Source organism: Triplophysa dalaica, chromosome 13 (genome assembly GCF_015846415.1).
Source record: "Triplophysa dalaica isolate WHDGS20190420 chromosome 13, ASM1584641v1, whole genome shotgun sequence".
In the NCBI taxonomy this organism is placed as follows: Eukaryota; Metazoa; Chordata; class Actinopteri; order Cypriniformes; family Nemacheilidae; genus Triplophysa; species Triplophysa dalaica.
Window position 1 is genome coordinate 18826185 of NC_079554.1, and position 25442 is coordinate 18851626.

At 37.9% G+C, this 25442-nt stretch overlaps 6 protein-coding genes across 8 annotated transcripts; 1 reads left to right on the top strand and 5 right to left on the bottom strand.

The window, feature by feature from the left end:
* Positions 1 to 5138: 5138 nt before the first annotated feature.
* gja1b (gap junction protein alpha 1b) lies at positions 5139 to 9418 on the bottom strand. 2 transcript variants are annotated; one of them, XM_056763991.1, is made up of 2 exons: positions 9245 to 9418; positions 5139 to 7907 (listed from the first exon to the last, which is right to left on the bottom strand). In XM_056763991.1, the coding sequence occupies exon 2, from the start codon at positions 7893 to 7895 to the stop codon at positions 6753 to 6755; it is 1143 nt and encodes a 380-aa protein (XP_056619969.1). In that variant the 5' UTR covers positions 7896 to 7907; positions 9245 to 9418; the 3' UTR covers positions 5139 to 6752. The 2 variants fall into 2 exon arrangements, with proteins under 2 accessions (XP_056619969.1, XP_056619968.1); XM_056763990.1 differs by having other exon boundaries at positions 5139 to 7911; positions 9245 to 9393.
* Positions 9419 to 9950: 532 nt separating this feature from the next.
* Positions 9951 to 12759, bottom strand: gja13.2 (gap junction protein alpha 13.2). Of its 2 annotated transcripts, XM_056763993.1 has the most exons (4): positions 12578 to 12759; positions 11484 to 11547; positions 11209 to 11334; positions 9951 to 11066 (listed from the first exon to the last, which is right to left on the bottom strand). In XM_056763993.1, exon 4 carries the CDS (start codon positions 11054 to 11056, stop codon positions 10226 to 10228), a length of 831 nt encoding a protein of 276 aa, XP_056619971.1. In that variant the 5' UTR covers positions 11057 to 11066; positions 11209 to 11334; positions 11484 to 11547; positions 12578 to 12759; the 3' UTR covers positions 9951 to 10225. The 2 variants fall into 2 exon arrangements, with proteins under 2 accessions (XP_056619971.1, XP_056619970.1); XM_056763992.1 differs by lacking the exon at positions 11209 to 11334.
* A 1505-nt stretch (positions 12760 to 14264) lies between these two features.
* On the top strand, positions 14265 to 16579 carry gja12.2 (gap junction protein alpha 12.2). Its single transcript, XM_056764404.1, has 2 exons — positions 14265 to 14446; positions 15344 to 16579. Exon 2 carries the CDS (start codon positions 15357 to 15359, stop codon positions 16092 to 16094), a length of 738 nt encoding a protein of 245 aa, XP_056620382.1. The 5' UTR covers positions 14265 to 14446; positions 15344 to 15356; the 3' UTR covers positions 16095 to 16579.
* A 507-nt stretch (positions 16580 to 17086) lies between these two features.
* Positions 17087 to 19545, bottom strand: gja12.1 (gap junction protein, alpha 12.1). The gene is made up of 2 exons (XM_056765287.1): positions 19389 to 19545; positions 17087 to 18299 (listed from the first exon to the last, which is right to left on the bottom strand). Exon 2 carries the CDS (start codon positions 18262 to 18264, stop codon positions 17503 to 17505), a length of 762 nt encoding a protein of 253 aa, XP_056621265.1. The 5' UTR covers positions 18265 to 18299; positions 19389 to 19545; the 3' UTR covers positions 17087 to 17502.
* Positions 19546 to 20667: 1122 nt separating this feature from the next.
* Positions 20668 to 22814, bottom strand: gja13.1 (gap junction protein alpha 13.1). The gene is made up of 2 exons (XM_056765279.1): positions 22689 to 22814; positions 20668 to 21863 (listed from the first exon to the last, which is right to left on the bottom strand). The coding sequence occupies exon 2, from the start codon at positions 21847 to 21849 to the stop codon at positions 20983 to 20985; it is 867 nt and encodes a 288-aa protein (XP_056621257.1). The 5' UTR covers positions 21850 to 21863; positions 22689 to 22814; the 3' UTR covers positions 20668 to 20982.
* A 291-nt stretch (positions 22815 to 23105) lies between these two features.
* On the bottom strand, positions 23106 to 24896 carry gja11 (gap junction protein, alpha 11). Its single transcript, XM_056764270.1, has 2 exons — positions 24860 to 24896; positions 23106 to 24257 (listed from the first exon to the last, which is right to left on the bottom strand). The coding sequence occupies exon 2, from the start codon at positions 24230 to 24232 to the stop codon at positions 23360 to 23362; it is 873 nt and encodes a 290-aa protein (XP_056620248.1). The 5' UTR covers positions 24233 to 24257; positions 24860 to 24896; the 3' UTR covers positions 23106 to 23359.
* Positions 24897 to 25442: the final 546 nt, after the last annotated feature.

A 25442-nucleotide genomic window follows, 5' to 3' on the forward strand; every position in this document is an offset into this window, starting at 1 on the left:
GATGTTTTTTTATCCTTTTTTTGTTGAACTGAAAATAAGATATTGTTAAGAATTCAAGAAGGCAAACCGTTCCGGGGCACTTTTGACAGCAATAAATTTTTTCCTAATGATACGTTTGCTGTGATTTGCAACCTCACCCCTAGATGCCGATAAATGTCATACACTGGACCTTTAAGAAGATGGGGAGTGATTTTCTTTTAACATGATAGAAGTTGAGTGCACATCTTCACATGCATAACAAAGCTTAACGAAAAATATGAAAATATAAAACATTTTTTTTAATGAGCAGTACACATGAATATTGCATGATTTTTGTTTGTACATCCTTTCACAAAAATATATTACGTAACGCATCATAACATTTTTGCTTGATTTTGGGTGTCTGAAAGTCCCAATAACATTAAGGCAAGCAAGGAAAAGTTGTATATTATTTGCATAAATATATAAAGGAAAATGAACAACAAAACATAAATGTATAATTTATGTAGAAAAAGTATAATATGAAACACAAAAAAGGATTTTGGTGCACAAATTGTGCACAACATACTACCTAGTAATACTATTGACGTTCTCACATCACACTTTAAGAGTTAATGCTGTTAATGGCATTTAAGTGAGATGTTGCTTTCTCCCTGACCTCCTGACTCCATAAATCCCCTATAGCAGTTCAACAGAAGTTACTCTCCATTCTTTCTGTCTGAGGATCTGCAGACCTTTAACATTATACCTATGGCAAATACATATTGCCAGAAGAGCACCGCTCAAGTGATTCAATCTGTTACATTCTTTGAGTAGATGCTAGTAACAGTCAGGGCGAATGAAATATATCTTATTCCCCATTCTTAGAATACTCCTGGCTTGATTTTCCCGATTTGGACCTCTCAGTGGAAAACCGGGGCGCATCTGGCTAAATTTAGAGTAATGACCATAGTCAACATATTGGACTTTGCCGTAAGTGAGAGCCGCTTTGGAAGCGAGGGGAAAAAACACAGAGCGGCGTTCGGGGTGAGCATGGAAATATTTTGCTTATGCCAGTCAACCCGCTATTGACTTTGGATGTGCGCTGCATACTTTCTTCCCTCCTGACCTCTCCGTAACTGATGAAGTCTCTTAATCCCAGTTTTGGACCCTGTGTCTCTCCAAACCCCATCCACCTCAATTAGAGATGTCTTACAGAGCCCCGTTAAACTTTAAAGTCTCTCGTTGAGACTCGCAGGAGCCTACCACATTAAAGTTTTAATGGCCTTGACACTTGGACAGGAGAGCCTGTCAAAATAAAGGTGGCGCTGGGTTGGAGAGAGCAGAGAGGACAGTGGCAGAGCCGCTGTATAATCCATCCCACATGGCCAACATCCTGCTTTGAGAGCGACACATGACTTTTTTTGTTTTTCAAGTATCGTTTTTTTCTATGAAAACCTTTAGTGGTTCACTTTGTAGAATATGCCTGGTGTGTGCGAAAATCATGCGATGGTGCTCGTGTTCTGGATTTGCGTTTCGATCTTGCTAATTCTCTTCATCTGCCTCATTTAATGGATTCCAGTGAGCATCTGTCTCTTTCTTCTGCCTGCTTTTTGCACTCTGAGAAGTTAGTAAGGGAGTGTATGAGAAGATGTGTTGCCCTCTTAAAGGAAGAGTTCAGCCGAAAATAAAGATTCTGTCATGACTTCGAGTGTTTCGAAGAATGTTCTCAGTGTCATTCTATGTAATAAAAGTGAATGGGGACTAGGGCTTTTGAGCTTGAGCATGGAAAGTATAAACACCAAATAATGGACCATAATCACTGTCTTCTAAAGTTGTATGATTTTGTTTATTTGTGATATTTTATGGGCCAAAAATGAATACTGTTTCATCATTTACTCACCCTTGAGCTGTTCCAAATCTGTATACATTTCCTGGTTTCGAAGAACCAAACAGTTCTTGGCTAACATTGACTACCATAGTACTACCATGGTAGCACCAGAACTGTTTGCTTACATTCTACAAAATATCTTCTTTGAGTTCAACACAACAAAGACATTTCTAAAGCAATTTATGCCCAAATGGTGGCCAAGAAATTTTGTTTACGAGCACTCTTCCAAATATCTGTCTATGAGTTTATAAGAAGAAAGAAATGTTTACAGAATTAGAACAACTTGAGTAACTTTATACAGAATTTTCATTTTTGGGTGAACTGTCTTTAACAATGGCAGACCCCACACACTTTTAAATACTGCTTCATATTACAATTTTTATATCAGATTTTATCCGGTTGTCTTCTGAACATAAAAATATACATTAAATGGAAAAATATAAAGATATGCACCAATTTTAGGATCACTTGAATGAAATGTTTCTCATGATCTTACAAAATTGTACTGTTGTTCAAATGTTCAAAATAATCAACTTGAAATCCACGATTTTCACAACGGCCAGATATATGACTACAGATATAAGAGCCAGATACATAAGTTATCCTCTAAGAAAATATATCTTTCCATTCTCTTCTCTCTGACTGGTAGTTAGTGTTAATGTGAACTGTATCCTGTCTCCTATTTCCTGTGTCCGAGTTTGTGTTTGTTTTCAGGCGGCCTTTGTGTGTCTTCCTCTCTCTGTGCTATTAGCAGAAGCTTCCAACAGCCCCTTGTGTGTCATGTGCCACTCTCCAATTTTAAATGTCTGACGACAGCTTTAAGCAATAAACGGTTTATGTGCCTTGAAACAAAGCAACATAAAATCATGACTGGGTGCGTTTTGATTGAAAGCAAAAGCAGAGGGATGAAATATGGCCTGTTGGAGGACAAAATCCCCCCTTGGCGATTATACAATAACTAGATTTTTAGTTGTGCTTTTCCTCGCTGCCATGATGCTGGGGTGGTTGCCAGGGCATTGCCGTGTGGTTTCGAATGGTTTTTCAGCATGTTGCTATGTGGTTGCTAGGATCCCTAATGAAGATTAACCATGCTTTTACTCCAGTATTTCTACACATAAGTTACTTTTGGCAAAATGGCGAGTGGTAACACTGGTGTTGTTTTCCACGGAAGGAAATGGCAAGGCCTGGGGTCACGTGACTCGGGTCTTCCTGCAGACTTCCTGTTGGTACTACAAATGCCGGAGCTCACAGTGAAGAGCTAATGTGGGCAAGTCAACATCAATTTATTCTAAGAAACAGCCAGGGACTCGATCAATGTAATAGATGAAGTAAGAGACACGGATAGAGTCAAACAGTAAAGTGTGAGAAACTAGAGAATGATGGAGATTTATAAACTCCTGCTGACAGAGAGGGTCTATTATCACTAAGTTCTTCTGAGCCCGGTTCATGTTCCTCAGCCTATTAGACATGTTTGGGAGCAGCTCTTCCATGTTTAATAAAACCACATCTTTTCTCTCAGCAGTGCCGCTCCGTCCAGCAGTGGAAAATTTCAAAGAAAAATGCAACAAGGATGAATCCAATTTCTAACCGCACGGAAAGCTGAGACACCATTTGGGATTGGCAGCAATCGCCATTGTAAAATTGGAAGCATCCTATTGTTTTGCTTCTCTTATGCTTATATAAACATTGGGGAGTGGGCAGGTCTCTAAGGAAACATGACTGTGCATGATATCCACCGTGCCCTGAAGGTGAAGACCGAGTATGGCACGTTTTCTCACCCCGCATGTGTGATGGCTGGCGTTCCTCCGCTCTTGCCGAGCTCCATGAAGAACCGGACGGTTTTCGGGAATCACATGGGATGTTTTCTTGTACCTGTAATCGGAACTCCAGCCAGAAAACAGCAGGAGAAAGATGCACGTAGGGATTCAAAATTGGCTACTTGTATGCGAGGATAAAAAGTTGTATGTTTCAGTGTAAAAGACGTTAATAAACGACTGTCCAAAACATACAGAAGCTATCAAAATGGGCAACGTCATAATAAAAAGACTATTTGACATTTTTAGTAAAACTTTAAGGTTTTACATGAGTTCTCGGCACCACCCAGGAGTTGTGGTCTGGGTGGATGTACATATGCCGGAAATGTAACTCGCACACTGAGGTTAACAGTAGTCTGTGAGCAAAACACGGCTTTATGTGCATTTTAACTCTCGTTACGTAAGTACCCATATCTCTCTGAAACAATCTCGTGTTTATTCCAGTTTGTTTGCTCAATATTTTGTGGTTTTAATAGTTCATTTGCATAAAATATATCCAATAATATATACTCTCTCCATCCTTTTTAAAGTAGTTATTTTTGATAGTTCACCAAAAATTGAAAATTCTGTCATCACTTACTCACCCTCATGTCCTTTCAAACCTGTATGTGACTCTAAAGACACAGAAGAAGATATTTTGAAGTACGTTGATAACCAAACAACACTGGGCCCCATGGTCTTCCATTGAATGGACACAAAACCACTGTGACATTTCTCAAAATATCTCCTTTTGTGTTCAAATAGTCATATGCATGTTTTGAATGACATGAGGGTGAATAAATAATGACACAAGTTTTATGTTCATGTGAACTATCCCTTTAAATAAAAGAAAATGCTGTTTTTACACAAACTTTTTCCTGTGGGTCTAACCTTTTCTTTTATCATATTCTTATGAATACCTACAGGATTTATCGGTTGGGTCTCTGCTATACACAATAGCATTGTGCGATAAATCTGGTTCAAAAAGATCTGCATTAATTTACACTAGATCAAAGTCTCGTGCTTTTTTACATTCTTCTGCTCTAGCCACATGTGGTCGGCAGACTCGGCCCAAGCATATGGTTTTATTTAGCTTTGTGGAAAGGTTAAATAGGAAACTTGGATAAGAGAAAAGGCACTGAATCTTTTTATATGATGAAATTTTGAAAGTTTCTGGGGCGTTTTAAAACATACATGTAAAAACGTATCAGTCTTTCGGTTTGGGAGCAGGTCTTGGCGCGACTCGATTTTGGCTGTTACACTGCGTTTGTCTCTATTGCTTGTTTAAATGCAGTGGTTGTGTACGGCTAATTCTCTTGGATAAAACGCTCGAACCAGACTCCTTCAGATACTGGCTCCAGACAAATTGCAGTGCATTGTGTGTTTTTCGAACATAAAAATGCTTAGGCTGACTGATGAACTGTATATTGCACCTTAGTAAGAACGTCTGTCTATTACTATTACTTTCCGTGTGACATGAAACCGAGACACAAATGCAGAATTACAAAGAAAAAACTTTATTGGTTAAATTGCTTTTCACAGATTGGATTAACATCCTTTTTTTCGATTCGATTGCATGTTTTTCCATCAACATGAACACTGTACAACAGTGGATTCCCAAGGAATGACAAACATCAGTGTTGTTTAAATTGAAAACCAACTTGAAACCTTTTGTGTTATTTACCAGATGTAAAACCTCAGACATCCAAAACCATAGATTCCGTGAGCGCGCTGTAAAAGTGAAGTGAACTTACGCCTTGTAGTGTGTTGTAAAATAAATTAGTTTCGTGCATAACAGAGAACTTTCCTTGTCATTTTTGCTTCAAATAACACCCTAGACAAACTCTCAGTGCAAACACCATCGTAGCTGAAATATCCATGAGCCTCTGCGAATGAGTACCAACATGTTATGATGCAACGTTTGAGAATCAAAAGAATGAATGTTCGAAATGAAGTTTCATCTACTAGCGTTTGGTAGTTGTGGAGCTACGCTGGCATTTATCTTTTAATACAACTGACTAAATATTAGTCCAGCTCTTACAAGCAGTCTTCTAAAAACTCACATTTGTGACATAGTTAGCTTGATTTACAGTACTAAATCTCTATCTCTCAAGCAGCAGTGATTACATCGAGTTAACAAGTCATTCACTCCAAAGGTAAGACACGAGAAAACACCAATTCTACTCTAGTTCGTTTCAAAACGAATCGGAAAAGAAAAACGACATACGTTTAAAAAAAGGAACAAAAACAAAGCCTTTCTCTAATTTTCTGCAAAAAATCTAAATATAAAAACAAAGAAAGTCTAGACATAAACTCTTCTGTTTCAAACCACCACCACCACCACCACCACCAAAAATAACAAATGTCATCGAATAAAAAAACCAACACCACATAAATTCAAAGTTTATCAGGAAAATGACAGTCCACTGTGATTAATAAAACCCTTCTCTTATTTGCTGATGAAAGTACTGCTGAAATTTGGATTATTGTCAATAAATATGCGATTGGATGGTATTAGTTATGTAGACATGACCTTGATTAGTAGTCAATCTTCTTTATAGTGGCGGACATCCTGTTAATCTAATGAATAAATAAATATTAATTCGTCGTGAACACCTTCTAAACACCCTGTTGGACAACACAGATTCGAGGTCGTGAGAATGAGTGACATTTCGTCATTTAGCAGACGCTTTTATCCAAAACGACTTAAAAATGAGTGACAAAACAAGTGAGATCATCGGGTCGGGGTTAGAAAACGACACAAAGGAATGCAACGTGTTAAAACCGAATCATCGTGTGGCATTTTAAGAAACCATACAAGCGAAACGAATCGCCAAGGCATATTCTGGTGTTGAGAGACGCGCCGCGTACGGCCCGCGCGTTCTCTCTTGGGCACCTGGCTTTTTCGGTTGTTAGGGCGTGTTAGCTGTGCTAGTTTCGACATCATTATTAACGAAAAGTACCTCCAGCAGTGTGAGTAATTTTATGTCTCTGTATCGACTAGAGTCTAGAATGAGGAGCTTGTGCGGATTCAGCCCCGCCCCCTCGGTACAGGAAGTGAGCTCCTGCGTCAGTCCTCTAGCGCAGTGACGTGGCACGAGGTCGCGCGGCTAGACATCCAGGTCGTCGGGCCTCGGTCGACTGCTCATGCGGCTGCTTGCCCGGCTGCACGGCCGGGGGTCTATCAACGCCAGCGGCTGCAGCTCATGGCCCGCCGTTTGTTGCTTGTGCTCGTGTGTATCGTCGGGGTAGTCGAAGGCCCTAGCGTGTGAATTGGAGATGGTGCTACCGTTCTGGCCCAGACGGTTCTGTTCTGTGCTGTAGTTGGCCCAGTTTTGCTCATTGGCCTGCTTGTTATAATTGCGACACGAGTTGGTCCTCTCACCAGTGGCTAGCTTGTAGCCCGGAGGTGACATGGGCGACAACGGTGCGGTTGGTGATGAGCAGCCGTTGTAGTAGGCATACTTGGTCGTGGACAGTTCCTTAGGCGTCGGGCTCATCGTGCCGGTGACGAGCTGGTTTTCTCGGCCTTTCACGCGGTCCTTGATCCGTTTGAACAAAACGTAGAAGAGCTCGATGACGTTGAGCAAAAGCGACACCAGAGAGACCACCAGCATGAAGACGATGAAGACGGTCTTCTCCGTGGGCCTGGAGAGGAAACAGTCGACTTGATGGGGGCAAGGCAAGCGCTTGCAGGTGTACACGGCCGCCAGGCTGAAGCCGTAAATATACCACTGAATCACCAGGAAGCCCACCTCAAAGATGGACTTGAACAGGATACTGATGATGTACGTGCGCAGGAGAGCGCCCTTCATCTTCACCTTGCCGTGCTCCTCCAGGCCGTACTTGAGCTTCTTGAGCTCGATCTTCTTCAGGTGGAGCTCCACGTCGCCGCCTTCGTTCTGGACCGCAATCAGTTCCTCCTGCTTGCGGTTGAGCTTCGCCTCCTTGCGCATCAGGTAGAAGACGTGCGCCAGGTACAGAAGCGTGGGCGTGGACACGAAGATGATCTGCAGCACCCAGAAGCGCACGTGCGAGATGGGGAACGACTTGTCGTAGCAGACGTTCTCGCAACCGGGCTGCTGGGTGTTGCACTTGAAAGCCGACTGCTCGTCGCCCCAGGCCGACTCCACGGCCGTTCCCAGGACGAGGATCCGGAAGATGAAGAGAACCGAGAGCCAGACCTTTCCTCCGGCGGTGGAGTAGGCCTGCACCTTGTCGAGGAGCCTACCCAACGCACTCCAGTCACCCATCTTGAGGGACGTCTAGCTGAAAACAGAAAGCTCAGATGTAACGGAGCGTATTTTTCAGCACCTGCTAAGGATGTTATTCTGAAAACAGATTTAAAGATTCACAAAATATGAAGTTCACGAGGTCTCGGATGGCTCGGATAACAAACATGTGGCTCACACATGTAGGGTGGTGAAGATAACTGCCAGCCAGGGCTTTGTTAATTACTGTCTTTTGTTTTTGTGATATTAAATCTCCCCTTTGAACACAACAGTTTTTTAAAAGACACAAATTAAATCATATTTAAAGCAGCATCATGAAACATCAACTAAGCAAGGTGACTTTTTAGCAACGAGTCTATCCCCTTAGTCATGGCAGGAACTTGTAAACGTAAAACAAACACATTCTCTTGAATGGTGAATTTAACTTTTCATTAATATCCAATACGTAGAAAACGAGAAGCTCCCTGTTTCATGTGCACCAGGAGCGAGGGCAGCCTATCAACTTTTTGAGGTCCTGTGACTTAAAGCAAAGAACTAAAAGAATTAAGGTTAATAAAAGTCCAGAGAAATGGAAAGAAAATAAGAGTAGTGTACTATGTTGTTGTTTAGATTACAAATGCACAAAACATACTTTTCGGGGCAAAAATAATTGCTAATAAATATATAAACGACTTCTATACAGATATTGATTTATTTTAATATGATGACTTTAAGGCTCTGGAATGTTCTGTTCACTGCGTTTAATTTCTGTAAAAATGTCATTTTATTTATAAAATAACTAAATAAACTATCTACCGAAAATATTCCCCCGGTAACGCAGTATTAGTTTATTATGGGGTATGAACAGCGCCTCCTATCGCGTTTCTCGTTTCTTTTCCTGAGTAAAATTTGTAAAACAAAGTCAAAAAGTATTTTCATCATATTTTTGAAGCCAAAAAAGACTTAAATAAGTTCCACTTCATTCACATTTCGATTCCTACTATAACGTTTTCCTTAAAAAAAAAAATCTAGACACAAAAATGAACATTTTCCAGTAATTTTCTTTTGTTTTGATTATTGGAAGGTTTCTAAAACGACATTTTTCTACCGAACGAAACCTGCTTCTCACGTGAAATATCATGAATCGAAATGTAACACCTCAATACTGTAACAAGTAACATAAATCATACAATGCGGGGAAATGTGGCTAAAATTGCTTTTCTGAAAAAGTCATTATAACTTTTACAACTCTTGAAAAAGCATTTCTCTTACTTTAAATAGATCTATATACACTTTCCACTGGTCTCAGCTCAATGCGATATATATAAGCAACAACTAAAAAATACATAATCAAAGTTTTGAAAAGTTTGTGAGTTCTTTGTAAAGCTTACCTGGAGTGAAGTGAAAGGAGGATTGTCCTACAGGGACTCACTCCGTCGCTTCTGAGGATCGTTCACCAAATCCAAAGCAGAGAGACTGTGAAGAAACTGAAGCACACTTGTCAAACTTTCCCTGCTTATAAGAGTCGGAGAGAAGAAAGTGGAAAGTAGACGCACAAAGTTTGGCGAAGTCACGTGACCTTCTGCGTCACAAGAAGTTTTTGGGTCCTCCTCGCCGACTCTTGGCTCCTAACAACCTTCTTAAGAGCAGATTTTGCTTTTTGTATATTTTGTAACATTTTTGTAATACTTAGCTGTTTTTATGTAATTACTCATTAGTAAGTATTACATAGACTACGGCAATTTATCATGAATGTATGACATTATAAATCAATGTTTCTTAATAATGGTCTGCTAAGCATTAAATCACTAATTAAATCAAATGAAAGTTAAAATTGCATGTTTTAATTTTTCTAATGAATACAACTTTTGTAAGAAATAATGATGTCATCACATTCGCTTTTAATGTATGTCGAAACTCTCATTATATAATTTTGATGGAGACAATAATTTTACAATCATAAAATTACATAAAGTCTGATCCAGCTTCAATGGATCTTTATCTACAAATGTAACCCAGTGTATTGTCTTAAAGTGGACCAAACATAATGTAATAGCAATAACTTGATTAAAAAAAAAACATGAAAACAGTCTAATAATAGTTCATAGAAAGATTTAATTTAATTTGTTATTTTCATTGTAGTGATTAAGACTGAAACTGGAAAAATCACTGGCTTTGTAGCGACAAAAGAAATTCGTGTGCAACTCTGAAAGAGTATAGCGCCATCTGGTGTACAAGTGCATAAGTTACAGTAAACCGATTTAAAGCCCTGTTGTCATCTTAATTGTATTAAAATGGTTCATGTTAAGTATTTGTGCTGAGTGCATTTTCTCAGAAATATTTCATGACATGAATGATCTAGCACATCAACATCAACACTCAGCTTGGTCTACGTCCAAGCTGATCTTCCTTTGACCCAACCTATTCTGAAGAGCCATGTTTATCTCATTGTGCTTCGCCCCATTAACAGGCACAAGTTCGACCGGATATGAGGGATAACGGGAATCGTGGGCATACACCTCCCCATATCTGCGGTTTCTCCTAGTTATCATCTTACAGCACAAATAAAATACCTCTAGAACATTTAAAGCTAGAGATATACAAGCCACCACAAGCATGAAAATAATGAAAATGGTTTTCTCTGTGGGCCTAGACATGAAACACTCCGTCACAACCGTACATGGCTTAACTTCACAGCGGAACTTAGGTTCCATGATGAATCCAAACAGAAAATATTGTCCAACGATGAAGGCGACCTCTAATATGATTTTAATTAACAGTTGAGTCAGGTAACTGCCCAGCATGTTTCCTTTGATCTCAACTTTACCCTTTCCGTCTGTATACTTGGGTGACTTTGCCATAGGGTTACTTTTAAGCTCCTCTCTCATTTTATTCTCCTGGTGAATGATGTGCACCACGTGGCCCAGATACACCAGAGTTGGAGTCGAGATGAAGATAATCTGCATGACCCAGAAGCGAATATGTGAGATGGGGAACTTCCAGTCGTAGCACACGTTCTCGCAACCGGGTGTGTTGGTGTTGCATACTAAGTTTGAGCGCTCATCCCCCCACACGTTTTCCGCTCCGGCTCCCAACACCAGGATCCTGAAGATGAAGAGGACGCTCATCCATATCTTGCCGATGACGGTGGAGTGAGACTGGACCTTGTCCAGTAAAGCGGAGAGAAACCCCCAGTCTCCCATGATCGCTTTTCTGGAGGGTAAAGGAAATTTGACACACTTATTTTACACACTTATTATTGATCACTAATATGGTTTGCTACCCTCATAAGTCTACTTTTGCTGCTTGACAATAAAATTATCGCAATATGAAATGTGCACTTGATAAAACCGACCTTCACCAACTTTGAGGAAGTGTTTGAGTCACAAGATGTCAGTTGTTACCATGTTTGCTATATAACACAAAACCCATGTTGTCAAGGAATTTGGGCCGGATCTAATCTTCGAAATCAGCAGATATGCTGTAATGTTTAAATCAAATATTATTTATAGATAGACTCTTACTGGAAATGACAATACTGCTGTCTGTTCTCACTTCCCAAAAAACGTTTAATGAACATTTGATTTAGGTCACAGTCATATCCTAGCATGTATAAACTTATCAACTCACAATTTTTATAATGTAGAACAGATTGGTAGAAGGTTCGGTTCGGTGTGCTGTATATGTGGCCGCCCTATGGAAAAATGAAAACATAGCCATGATTTAGAGCAAAACCAAGAAAGAAGTTTTGTGATTTGCTAATCTGAATGATCAAACTGTAAAGGTAACATTATTGTTAGTTCACACTTTCTGAAATATTACTGTACATATGTAGAGATGTATGTAGAGGAGTAATTTCTCAACTCAACTTTATTTATATAGCGCTTTTTACGATTTTCATTGTTACAAAGCAGCTGTACATGAGACATATTGACTACACGTAAAACAACTAAAGTCATATAACTGTAAAAACAAGGAAAAGGTGAAAACACAAAAGACAGACACACAAATGCTCCACACACACAGCATGCATACATACTTACACACATCGACATAAACGCACACATGTAAACACACATGCACACACGCACAGTAAAAACACACATTTAAGGTAAAGGAGAGAGAACCACAGGTCAAATATTAAACTACAAAACATTTCTATATGCAATATTAATTATGTAAAAATTTCTGGGAAGATAAAGATAGCAAGATAGCTTTTTAGGCCTAAGTTATTCTTTATAGATTAAAAACTGTAAAATAAGCTTAAAACTTAATGTAAATCCTAATGTATTAAAGTCTTTCAATATAACAATAGAGTGTTCAAACAATATCACCATTATTTGCCAAATTACAATGTGTCTACACCGGACGTGACCGACGCGACACGACAAAAGACCATAGAAACGCATTAGACCCATTATGCAAGCCCATTAAGAGCAAGCAGGTTGTCATGTCGCGTCGCACCTGTCTCGTCCGGTGCATGTTATTGAACAAACATTGAACTTTTTTTGTTTTTACACTGAACCCTGCCATTAAACAGCAAAAGTAAACAATATGTATTTCATAAAACACCAAAAATGTAACTGGCAACAAACTGCTGTTCTGGCCCCCCCAAAATGTGTCATTTTGAAAACCTGCCCTGCTTTCTTTATATCAGGTCTATACTGTATATATATTCTTTAAATATACAAAACATAACACAACAAACCTCATAATATTCTTACCTGAGCAGATGATTCCGTATAATAGTTTGTCTGTAAAGCTTTGCATAAATAAATAGTTTCCTTATTCTACTTGTCTGACTCGGTTGTATTAATGATATGGCCTGTATCTTTAGAACATGAAATGTCTGTAAATGTGGTTACTCGGGCTGGACTTGATAGATTCGAGCAGTCATCTTGTATGATTGAAATGTGATCAATTTTAAATGAAGGGACACAGAGCGCTCCACCCTTTTGCACAATTACGCAATACCAGTTTAAATCAGATATTCTCACTTCTGGATTTTTCAGGAATAAATGCTTGCAGACTTTCACATTTTGTTGAATCATCAACTTTACATTTTTTTCTGTGTGTCTGTGTGGCGGTTGACATGTAGGCGTAAATGTATGATTGCTGGTTGGGTCACATAGTGTCAGCTTTGGCTTTTTCCATTGATACTAATAAGGTTGCACGTAGTTGTTTTTGTAATTTTGCCCCCCACAAAAAGCAAAAGCATGGTATTACATAAATAATTGTAAAGGACGCAATACAATTTATTAGTAATATACTATATTTTATGAACAAAGTTAACTTTGACTGAAAATGACACAAATTTGATGGAAACTGAACAAATCTGAAAGCCTACTTCTCATTTTCATTCCATGCAAAGCATTGCGTAAGACATTTTTTTTGCTTAGTCTGATTCTTTTGTAAAATGAGGCATTCATTAATCATTCTTTTCACAAGGATATACATTTTTGTTTGATTGTGTGTAAATGGGGGAGGGCCGTGATCCCAACATTGAACTTTAAACCTGTAGTGACACTCTTAGTAGTCTCATCTGTTTTTAGACCTCTGTGTATGTGATCCTGTTCACGTTCTTGTCGATTCTTAAACTAAAAGCATTATATAATCTAAAATATGAATAATATGTACAATATAATATATTGTAATACAATACCAAGAATACAATACTACACAGAACAAACTGAATCTGGGGTACTTGTTTGTGTTCGCTAATGGCTTAAAATGTCCTGCAGCAGCTAAAAAAGAATTGAAACACGCATTTTAGAGTATATTTAAGATAAACTCCATGTTTCATCAGATCCCTTGAGGGTCTCAAGACTCAAACCTTTGACCTACATATATTAACATAATTACTGCATCATTTACTTTTTCACATCTCTAGCGTTAGTGTCAACATATGAGCGAAAGGCTTTCAAAGACAACAGTTGAATTCTTTTATTTAGCAGATGCTTTTATCCAAAGTCTGTTGGTTTTATCCCATCCGTTGGTTTTTCATCTTTGTCAGGCACTAATATTAATATAAATAATCTAGAAATGTTATTGCTGGCTCCATTTTAAAACACTATAGTAATATAAACTGGTACAAAGTAAAACCATAGCAGCATATTGTAATGATCAGGGGCCTTTGGTCTACCTCTTGAAAGCTTTTGCTAATGATGGATTGTGTAAGATATTTTCACAAACAAAATAGTGTTTACGAAAACGTTATGAAATGCAAACAGCTAGACCTTTCATAGTAACGTGGTGTTTATGTGTTTTTGTGATTTCGTTGTCTCTGGAAACGACGATTTCACCACGTTCCTCATGATCATGTGGGTGGCAACTTTTAGCATTTCAGGGTTTCAAAATTCATGTATTGCAACATCTTGATTCAAAGAAAAGGTAGGCAATTTACAAAATCTCTGTGATCCAGTTCTAAATGTGTGTGATTTTGACCAATGAGCGTGATTGTGTTTTAATTGACCCGAGGTCAAGTCAGATTTTTTTTTTGTGGGAGGACACTGATAAAAATCTACACTTACAGTAATGATGAACACACCCTGGCGAGGTCTGACCTAAGTTTCATAGGACATATCATACTAAAGGTAAGTTAACTTTGCGCTATCTGATCTGTTTTCTGACAAAGTAACTATACATCAATTGATGATAAATTGTTGCTGGGAATTAACAAAAATGTCGCTTGTGTTGAATTATAATGTTGGATTCTTAGCAAACTATTCTACTATTTAAATTTGAATGAAATTCCCGGAAACACTTTCAACAAGGTCAAAAACGATTTCAAAGGGTTTTATCTCCACCAAGTCTTTAGAAAACCCAGTGTCCCTCCAAATGAATTGCCATTTAAATCACATTTGTTGCCATTGCAATAGACAAAAGAATAACAAAACAAAATGCTTTTATTTAAAAAAAGTGAAGCACCTTAATGCAAAACATTTTACAGAAAGACACATTTAGATTTCATTTTAAAAACTAATGTAAAATTATAAATGTGTGCAGTTGGTTGCCAAACATACTTTAATGGGACCATAATGTGTTGAGCTGTACCTATAACTCCGCTTTAACGTCAGGAAAACTAAATTTATTTGGCAATAAATAAAAATAAAAACTATAATAAAAATCAATAGAAATTCATTCATTAAAAATAACCTTGAATCTAGAAAATGACCAAATGTAAAGATGTACTGTACTTTGGCATTCATGGCATTCTTTGCAGATGCCAGCTAGTAGTTTTTACAAAATATTATTATGACACGTTATAAGTTCAATATAAGTGTTTAAGTACATGTTGTAGATATTTGTTATAAATAAAGATTAAAGTTTCCTTTTTTGAAAAATAATAAATGATATACATTAGAAGTGATATCTGTTAATACTGTACAATAAGTTTAGGCTATACCTGACCTATTCTTTAATTAATAATGATAAACATTCTAACCACCGAAATGTTAGTAAATCTCTCATGTTGTGATTTTCAACACAAGTCTTTTCATCACCATGGGAGATTGGGGCTTCCTCTCCAAGCTGCTAGACAAAGTGCAGTCTCACTCCACCAACATCGGGAAGGTGTGGCTGACGGTGTTGCTGATCTTCAGAATAATGGTTCTCGGTGCCGGTTTGGATAAAGTCTGGGGAGATGAACAGTCCAGCATGGTCTGCAACATCAAAACGCCTGGTTGCTTAAACGCATGCTATGATAAAGCCTTCCCCATTTCCCACATGCGATTCTGGGTTCTCCAAATCATTTTCGTTACCACGCCAACTCTGGTTTACCTCGGCTACGTTTTGCACATCATCCACAAGGAAAACAAACTACGGCAGCGTTTGCAAAACCAGGCTGATAAAGAAGGAATCAAACGTCCGAAATACACTGCCGACAATGGGAAGGTTTACTACAAAGGAAGCCTGCTCGGTTGTTATATGCTGGGTCTTATTGTGACCATTTTGTTGGAAGCAGGTTTCATTGTGGGCCAATATTTTTTAATCGGCCTTTGGATGCCCAAACATCTTGACTGTAATAAGGCACCTTGCCCTGATATTGGTTTACATTGCTATACATCACGACCAACAGAAAAGACCATCTTTATTATCTTCATGCTTATTATGTCATGTGTATCTTTACTTTTAAATATTGGAGAGATATTCTATCTGATAGGTCACAGTGCCAAGTACAGAAAGAGCCCACATCCAATGGCCGAAATACATGAAATAACCTCCACTGAGATTTCCTGCTAAAAAAAATCATAATCTGTCGTTGACAGATCAAGCTATCATCATTACACGGTAATGCAATCTTGATTAAACACTTAACACATAATGATTTTAAGAATGCAAATATGTATCGGATCAAAAACAAAGACAGAAATTAACTACATAGCATTGTTTGTCATTTGGCTTTTGTTTGTTTGTTGTATGCGTCCAACATAAATGGGAAATTTGTGTATCTAAATGTGTAAATATCTTGTATGTACCTTTAGGTATATGACTTTAAGTAGTACTTATACAAATGATTAACATTTGGCATTTCACATTTTATCTGATGTTAATTCAAATGTATTCAAATAGGCCCACTTTCTTGTCATTGAAACCCATAACCCTTGTACTGCTAATGTGCTGAACTTGAGAATATCATAGGGGTAAATATAAATGAAAAAGAAAACAAAGAGGGCTGTGGTGCAAAATAAATCGATGCTCTATTAAAGGACTTGTCAAAGGTTAAAGGTTTTTTTTTCCTCACGCATTTTCACCAGCAGGGGGCGTATGAAGTCTATTGATTGTCTGGTATTCTAACTCTTAATAGACTACTGCAGACAGTTAATATAATATTAAGAGCAAACACTAAATGTCGTGCTTGTCTAAAATAAGTGCTATAACTGTTGGTATCAAACACAGTAGCCTATTTACAAACAAGGTTTTAACAGAGTTGTTCAGTGTGGTTCAATATACTGTCAAATTAATTCAATCATCTTAAAAACCTGACATCATTTATTCACCCCTGTGTCATTCAAAGCCCTTATGACTCTTTCTTCTGTAAGACACAAAAGAAGATATTTTGAAAAATGTACCAGTGTCAAAACTCAATAGTTTCTAAGGTTACCAACATTCTTCTAAATATCTTCTTTGGTGTTCTGCAGAAAGTAAAGGATGAAAGGTTCTATTAAATGATATATTTTTAAATAATGTAGTCCTAACTTTAAATCCTGACACTCTCATAAAGTTTCACACAGTTTATGACATTCACAGGTTTTATTTTAACCAAAAAGTCATACATAACCTGACATTTTATGTCCAGCTGTGAGCTCTGGAGTCTGTACAATAATGAAAATCTGTGTTTTTGTTTTTAATGTCATTTAATAACATTAAGATATTTTTATCTTTCAACGTTCTTATATAAATAAGAGTCAACTATCCATTGAAAGGGTTGAAGTTCAATACAATTAATAATTTTCTTTCACAGCATGCAGATATTTTCCATCATTCATTCTGATAAAAGACATAAAACAAAAGCAATTTGAAAGCAAAAGAAAATGTGCAAAACAAATTGATCATAAATCATAAAAATACAGTTGCAAACATTAATAATAATCTTGAGTCTCATTTGGCTATTAACATGTTTTTACAGCATTGCAGATTTCTCAGTGCCTTAAATTTTGCTAGAACCTCCATTTCCTGTAATGTACATTTTCGATCCGTTTAATCCATGAGGGTTCGTCCTTTTATTCTTGCCGCGACGTCTTTTTGACCTGCGACATATGAGGTAGAACATCTCCACCACGTTCAGAAGCAGAGAGAGACATGACATCACCAACATGAAGATGATAAAGATGGTCTTCTCTGTGGGTCGAGACATGTAACACTCCACTGTATGAGGGCAAGGAATCTGGGAACATTCGATCTTGGGATACATTATGAAACCGTAAATATAGTATTGGCCTGTGATAAACGCGGCCTCCAGCAGAATCTTCACGAACAGGCTGGTCAGGTAGCTACCTAACAATTGCCCCTTGATTATAACCTTGCCACGATCGTCTATATATTTATGTGGCTTGATGCCTTTCTTCTCAGCCTCACTTTCCAGCTTTTCTGTTATTTTTTTCTCCTTGTGAAGGACATGCAAAACGTGGCCGAAATACAGAAGCGTCGGCGTGGATACGAAGATGATCTGAATGACCCAGAAGCGAATGTGGGAGATGGGAAAAGCATGATCGTAGCACACATTTTTACAACCGGGCTGTTTGGTGTTGCAGATCATTTTTGATTGTTCGTCGCTCCACACCTTCTCAGCACCGGCCCCTAGAACCATGATCCTGAACACAAAGAGAACCGTGAGCCACACCTTCCCAATGACCGTGGAGTGAGACTGCACTTTTTCCAAGAGCTTGGAGAGAAAGCCCCATTCTCCCATGTTTGTGCCTCTTGTACCTTCCCTGCCTGAAAAACCTGGGGGGAAGCACAATTTTGTATGATTAGATTTTTTGCTTAAAAGAATAGTTTAAACCAAAAACATCATTTAGAAAATACTATACTATTATAATTATATGATATAATGGAAGCACTTTCATATATTTTGAACATGCTACTAAACAGAAGGTTTACATTTTGTTCACCCAAAAACAAAAAATCTGTCCCCATTTACTCAACCTGTTGATGTTTTAAACCTGTATGGCTTTCTTTTTTCTGCTAAACACACAAAAAAGATATTTCGAAGAATGTTGGTAACCAAATACGATCGGTCCCTATTGACTTCTATTGTGTGGACACCCTACCATTGCAAATCAACGCAGACCATCCGTTTCTGGTTACCAACATTCTTCAAAATATCTTCTTTTGTGTTTTGCGGAAGAAATAAAGTAATACAGGTTTGAAATGAGGTGAATAAATCAATTCAAACATCTTCAAGAAATGCTGAACTTTTGTTTTTTTATTTTTCCCTTCGAAAACTATGAAACCTGAGACTTATTCTGAACTTTTGTAAGTCGCTTTGGATAAAAGCGTCTGCTAAATGACAAAATGTAAATGTAACCTCTGTGTGCCATGGTAAATATAACAAGGTTTGATATGAGCGTACGCGATGAGTAAACGATCACAACATTTTAATGTAAATGCCAGTTTGATACCGCAGATTCAACATTTGTCTATGTTGAATCCATAATACCTCAACTGACTTGTATTATTAAAAATGAGTTATAAATGATCGCTGTAAATATTCATATTCTTTGAAAAAAAAATAATGCTTGGCAATAAAATAATTACATGTGTGTTTTAAAGAGAGAGAAACAACGCTTTTAATAAGCAATTAAACAGCTGTTTTAACATTCAACCCTCCAGCTAAACAACATACATGTATGTGATCATTATATGATCTTAAACTCGCAGTAAATGGTTAACATTTATCTTTAAACATCAGCTGAGTTACCTGTTACATTTATTTAGCCCTCCTGATACAACAAACAAATCATAATAACAATAATACAAACTGTCTTTTTGACAGCAGACACACAAAAATGTGAAAAAGTACAGATTTTTTACCTGTAGCGGCTCAATACAGCGATTGTGTTGCTCAATGAATAAAAGTGTCAGGTGTTTAAATTGAACTTTAGCTCACTGCAGTTTCGCAATCTTTCTTTTTTTTGGTTCGGGTGGGCTGTCACATTCCCTCTGACTTCTGATCAGTAGTGGACACTTAAAGTCGCGTCGATGTTTTCGGTGGAACCAAGCCTCGTGTTAATTATTCATAGTGTTAAAGGTCCATCTGGGATTGGTACATAGCCTATGAAGCAAGTTCTGTCTGTCCTCTCATATTCCCACACGTAACATGCATATACAAATAATTATTGTAGCCCATTTCAAAGTGCAGGAGCTTGACCCTGTGTTTTGATTGGATAATGACGGCATTCATCTCTTCATAAGTCTGAGTTATATTGTGGAGTAAACCAGAGAGAATAGGACAGAATGAATGCTCCCTCAACATGCACAACAGCAGCAGGTTTAACAACATAATGAATCTTTGAGTTTTAGCTGGTTTTCAGCAGACGTGAACAGTAGTTACTTCAGTCCAACACAGTGTCTGGAGTCAATAAAAACCATCACATAAGCTTGATCTATAGCGGACACCCTGGGCATTTCAGAAGGCCATCAGGTTTTGAATGATTGTGTAGCATAATGGCAGCTATCATGCAAACTGACTGTACTTTTATGAATATCCATAACGACTATGACGCCAGTCGCCAGTGTTTAAAAAGGTCAAATTAACTCTCATAGTGTGTATAAATATATATTTGAGAGTGTGGATTATATATACACAGTGAGTGTTAATTTGACCATTTTAACACATGCAATTTTACTGTGCAGCACTCCTTCATTGTGTATAGGTGGGTAAAATCAACATACTCTAGGAATGGCGTCACTTTAACTGCTATGTAAAGAAGTACTGTAGAAATTACAGAAAGCGGCTGTTGTGTCGTGCTTTGTGCAAAAAAGGGGAAATACCTTTACAAAAAAGTCCCATTGATTAACATTAGTTAATGCATTAGCTAACAATGAGCGACATACTTTTGCAGCACTTATTAATCTGTGTTAAGGTTTAATAACAATAAAGTTTTGCATTGGTGTCTCATGTTAGTTCATTGTGTATTAGCCTAAATAAAGTTAATAAAACCATGTACATTTTTACTAAAAATAATGAATGCTGTGCTGTAGAAAGTTTATTGGAAGTTGATTTGATCTAATTTAATCAAAAATGTGAGACCCGTTGTAAAATATTTCCAAAATATGCACTGAAACATTTTTTTAGAAAAGACACTTTCTATTTGTTCAAACATTTTATTTTTATTTCAAAAAAGGAAATTCTTACAGTTGTTATTTATCTTTCATTTTGACACATCAATTCTCGGAACAAACAAAACATTCACCTGTGGTTACTCACTGACTCTTAACAGATACGTATATTTACAATACATGAACACTTTTGTTTTTTGATATAGTACACCAAGACCTTCAAATGACCAGAAAAACTATGCATTATGCAATTAAAATAATTAAATAATTTAAAACCTGCTAGGAATTTGTAGACATTTCAACGTAAAAAAAAAGAATTTGCACGATTCAATGCAAAAGTAAAAATCTAATGGTCGGCCAGGAGTTTTTCGTCCTTCGCCCCGTCCAAACTTCCTCCGAGACTCTGACCGCTCTCGAACTGCATGTTCAACTTGTTCTGCTTCAAAGCCTCCTCAGAGCTCACCTTCACGTGCCAGGAAGACGCCAAGCTGGCAGGGTTTTTAGCAGAAGTAATGTTATGCGTGCCTTTCTTATTTGACCGGCATCCCACCCTGGTACACAGCAGGAAGAAGACCTCAATGACATTAAGTAAGAGAGACACACAAGCAACCACAAGCATGAAGATAATAAAGATGGTCTTCTCTGTGGGACGGGACATGAAACATTCTACAGTGTAAGGACAGGGGGATTGGGAACAAGTGAATTTAGGGAGCATAATAAAACCATACAAATAATACTGTCCGACAATGAAAGCAATCTCAAGGATGATTTTGGAGAACAGCTGGGTCAAATAGCTGCCGAGAAGATTTCCTTTAATCTTGATGTGGCCAGTGTCATCTGTGTATTTTGGTGACTTCAGCGTGTGACCCTCTCCGAGGCTTTTAATTTTCTCTCTCAGCTTATTTTCTTGGTGAATGACTTGCACCGCGTGTCCAAGGTACAGCAGGGTCGGCGTGGACACAAAGATGATCTGCATGACCCAGAAGCGTATGTGCGAGATGGGGAACTGCCAGTCGTAGCACACGTTCTCGCAACCTGGTTGTAATGTGTTGCAGACCAAACTAGATTGTTCATCGCCCCAAACGTTTTCGGCCGCAGCTCCCAATACCAGGATCCTGAAGATGAAGAGAACGCTCATCCATATCTTCCCGATGACGGTGGAGTGAGATTGGACCTTGTCCAGTAAAGCAGAGAGAAACCCCCAGTCTCCCATGATCCCAGATGTTTCTTAAAAAAGAGCCATGAGACAATAAGTAAAGTTGGCAGAATGTAAAGACAAAGTCCATTTTAGTTTTAAACTTAATCAATAATCTACTGCCGGTTTTCATGAATAACAAGCTCACACCAGCCGAAAAAGAGTTTATACACTTAATTATAAATGGAGAGGAGAGAAAAGATGATCCTGAAGACTGTAAGAGATCGTTATCAATCTAATTATGAAGTTGATTCATTAATACAAAGTAGGCCTACAGTATTTACATTTTTTAATAGTAATATATGAACATATGCATAAATAAATGAACAACAAATAGCAGCACGAAGTGTACAGATGGGTTTAATGGATTGCAAGAATTTGACACATTACGATTTATAGAATAAAAAATGTACTTAAAGTGATCTATTATTACATAATTATTATGCTAAAAATATATATTTTTTACTTCATTCACAATGTCTCAAAAATGCAGTTAACTACACTTAGATGGAAGAAGTTTATCTTAGGAACTTTGGAAGCAATAAAAACATTTTTTTTTGGTCTATTAAATACAAATTAAGTGTGTTGAAATAGAGCACTTCAAGTACATTTAAGTGCATTATAGTTCACTTTTTTTACATTTTAGTTTAAAAGAAAATACAACTTAAGTTTTCTGGAGGCTGATTGACAAATCGACAAGCAGTTTTAATAACCACTAGTTAGGTTTAATGCATTATGTTATATTTGACTTCTATTTTAAATAAGCTCAAAGCACATTAAGTAAGCAGCATACAGTAACCGATATCGCAGATGCTGTATTAAAAACATAATCAATTCAATATTGATTTCACACATACCTTTAGTGAAGTACTCTTTCCTTATGGAGACCAGATCGCAAATCTGCTGAAAGTGGCCGGCTGTCACTTTGTCCGCGAGTGGGCTGACGAAAAAGTATCTTGAACGTAGGTTCAGAGGAGTGTCCATTAATGATTAAAGATCTGATTCTGAACAAAAATATACACTACCTTCTGTTCTCTGACCCACACGATCATGTTTAAAAGGAAACATAATTTTTGATAAAATGGCTCTTTTGCCTTTAAGGCACATCTAGTGAACACTTAGGATATGAATGGAATATTAATTGACAAATAAAATGATGTATGTATAAAAGAGAAAAATGACTGAAATGACACAAATGTAAAGTGTAAAGCTTGATGTTTATTTAACCTTTGTACATTTGAAAAGTAAAGAACAGCATGCATAAGTAAAGATTTCAGACTTAAAAAATGTATTTTTTGAAAAAATTGTATTTTTGAACAATTGTTGTCAACATTAAACCAGATTTTAAAACAGACAGAGCATAGTGCACTCTGTTTGAAAGAGTCATAAAGACAAAACAGTAAGCATGTGGGTTGACAGACATTGAAACGGGCGGGGAGGGGGTTTAAAGCAGGCACGAGTCGCTTGTTTCTGTGTTTGTTCACTCAATTTGACCGTGTGAAAGGCTATGTGTACAGAGACCTGTGGATCAGATACGGACCTCTTGCATGTCCTCTGAAGCCACGCTTTTGGTTCCCTCATTTCCTACTTCCACCCTCTGGAACTCAATCTCCCGGTTGATCCAGTTCTGAATCACCTGATCCTTGCTCTTGATGTCCTTCCTGTTCACCATCGCGGTCACCGGAGTCACGGTGTAGTCTCGTTTCCGGCTGAGACAATCGTTTATTTTTTTGACACATAGATATAAGATCTCGATCACGTTCAGGAGTAAAGACAAGCAGGCCACCACCAGCATGAACCAAATGAAGATTGTTTTTTCAGTAGGCCTTGATAAAAAGCAGTCCACCTTGTGAGGACATGGAAAATTGTTACAAACGTATTGGAACTGAAGGGTGAAGCCGTATAGATAGTACTGCCCGAAGATGAATCCAACCTCTAGCATTATCTTACAAAGCAAACTGAGAATGTAGCTTATCAGAAGACTTCCCCGAATCTTGACCTTCCCATTGGCACTGATGTACTTGTACAACTTGTAGCTTTTCTTGGGGATCAGGCTGAGTTGCTCATTATTCATCATCTCTCGGACTTTTTTCTCGGCGTGTATGACATGGATGACGTGGCCCAGGTAGGCCAGAGTGGGCGTGGACACAGAGATGATCTGAAGAACCCAGAAGCGTATGTGAGAAATCGGGAACGCCTTGTCGTAGCACACGTTCTCGCAGCCCGGCTGTAGCGTGTTGCAGGTGAAGTCTGATTGCTCGTCGCCCCACACTCTCTCAGCGCCTGCGCTGAGGACTAGGATCCTAAACACAAACAGAACGGTGAGCCAGATTTTCCCGACCACGGTGGAGTGCATCTGGACTTTATCCAGCAGTCTGCCGAGGAAGTCCCACTCGCCCATTTTCAGGTCTAAGTCGTGCAAAGTCCTGAAATAAATGGGTTATTCAAAAAGATGTAAAACACACATGATTTGTTTTCTGTTTGTACATTGGGAACGAAGACCGACTGTGGCAGACAAAATATGATGCTTATTGTCAGAAGGCAGAAAAACGTTCTGTGCAATATTGCTGATGGGAACCAAGGTTTCAGCCCTCGGAGAACCCAAAACATTGATAGTGACAATAATAAGACTCTTTCCTTTCTCCACCTTCGAAAGAAGACTTTTTACAAAGATTTTCCTAAATGACCGCTTGTAAATATTCTTGAACGGTTTTATTTATAATATTTGTGTTTGTGTTATGTAAAGATTTACGTAGTGGGGTCCCAAAGTCTACTTTCTAAAAGTGTTGGGTTGTTTTAACCCATGGTAGGGTTAATACAAACCCAATAAAAGCTTGAACAAATTAAGCTAGAAATGTCCATCATTTATTCATGGTCTGGTTTAGGATATTTAATCAGTTTAAACCAAAAAATGTTTTAAATGTAAAATAAAATAATAAAAAAGATTAAGCATTTATTCTAGGTCTCTAATAAACAAGCAAATGTGTACAATTGACCCCAGAAGAATATAAATGATATTTTCTCTTACCAAATGTAAATTGATGAACAGAAAATCTACACCCTCGGCAGGGACCAAACAGATGCAAATGACTGTTTTCTCTAAACCCCTCATCTCCGCTCTGCCACCTCCCTTTTCATATCAAGGTCGCAGCTTTTGGACAAAAAGATGAGAACGCCCCATTACCAGTGTGTAAAGAAAAGTGGACAACTAAAGCTGGAGTTTTGAGTCAGAATACATTAAAAGGATTGTTTACCGAGAAACTGAAATTCTGTCATCTTTTATTCCCCCCCTTCTCATGTCAAACCTGTATGACTTTCTTTCTTCTGAATACACAAAAGAAGATATTTTGAAGAATGTTGGTAACCAAAAACTGTGGATCTGCATTGACTTGCATTGGTTTCGTGTCCATACAAAACCAGCGTTCTTCAAATTGTCTTCTTTTGTGTTCTGCAGAGAAAAGAAAGTCATACAGGTTTGAAATTACAAGAGGGTGAGTAAATTACGATAAGATTTTTTTGGGGTAAACAATCCCTAACACTCTGGCTTAGTGACATACAGTGCTTGAAGCTATACATTTTTATCAGTATAGACATTCCCAAGGACTTTTTTC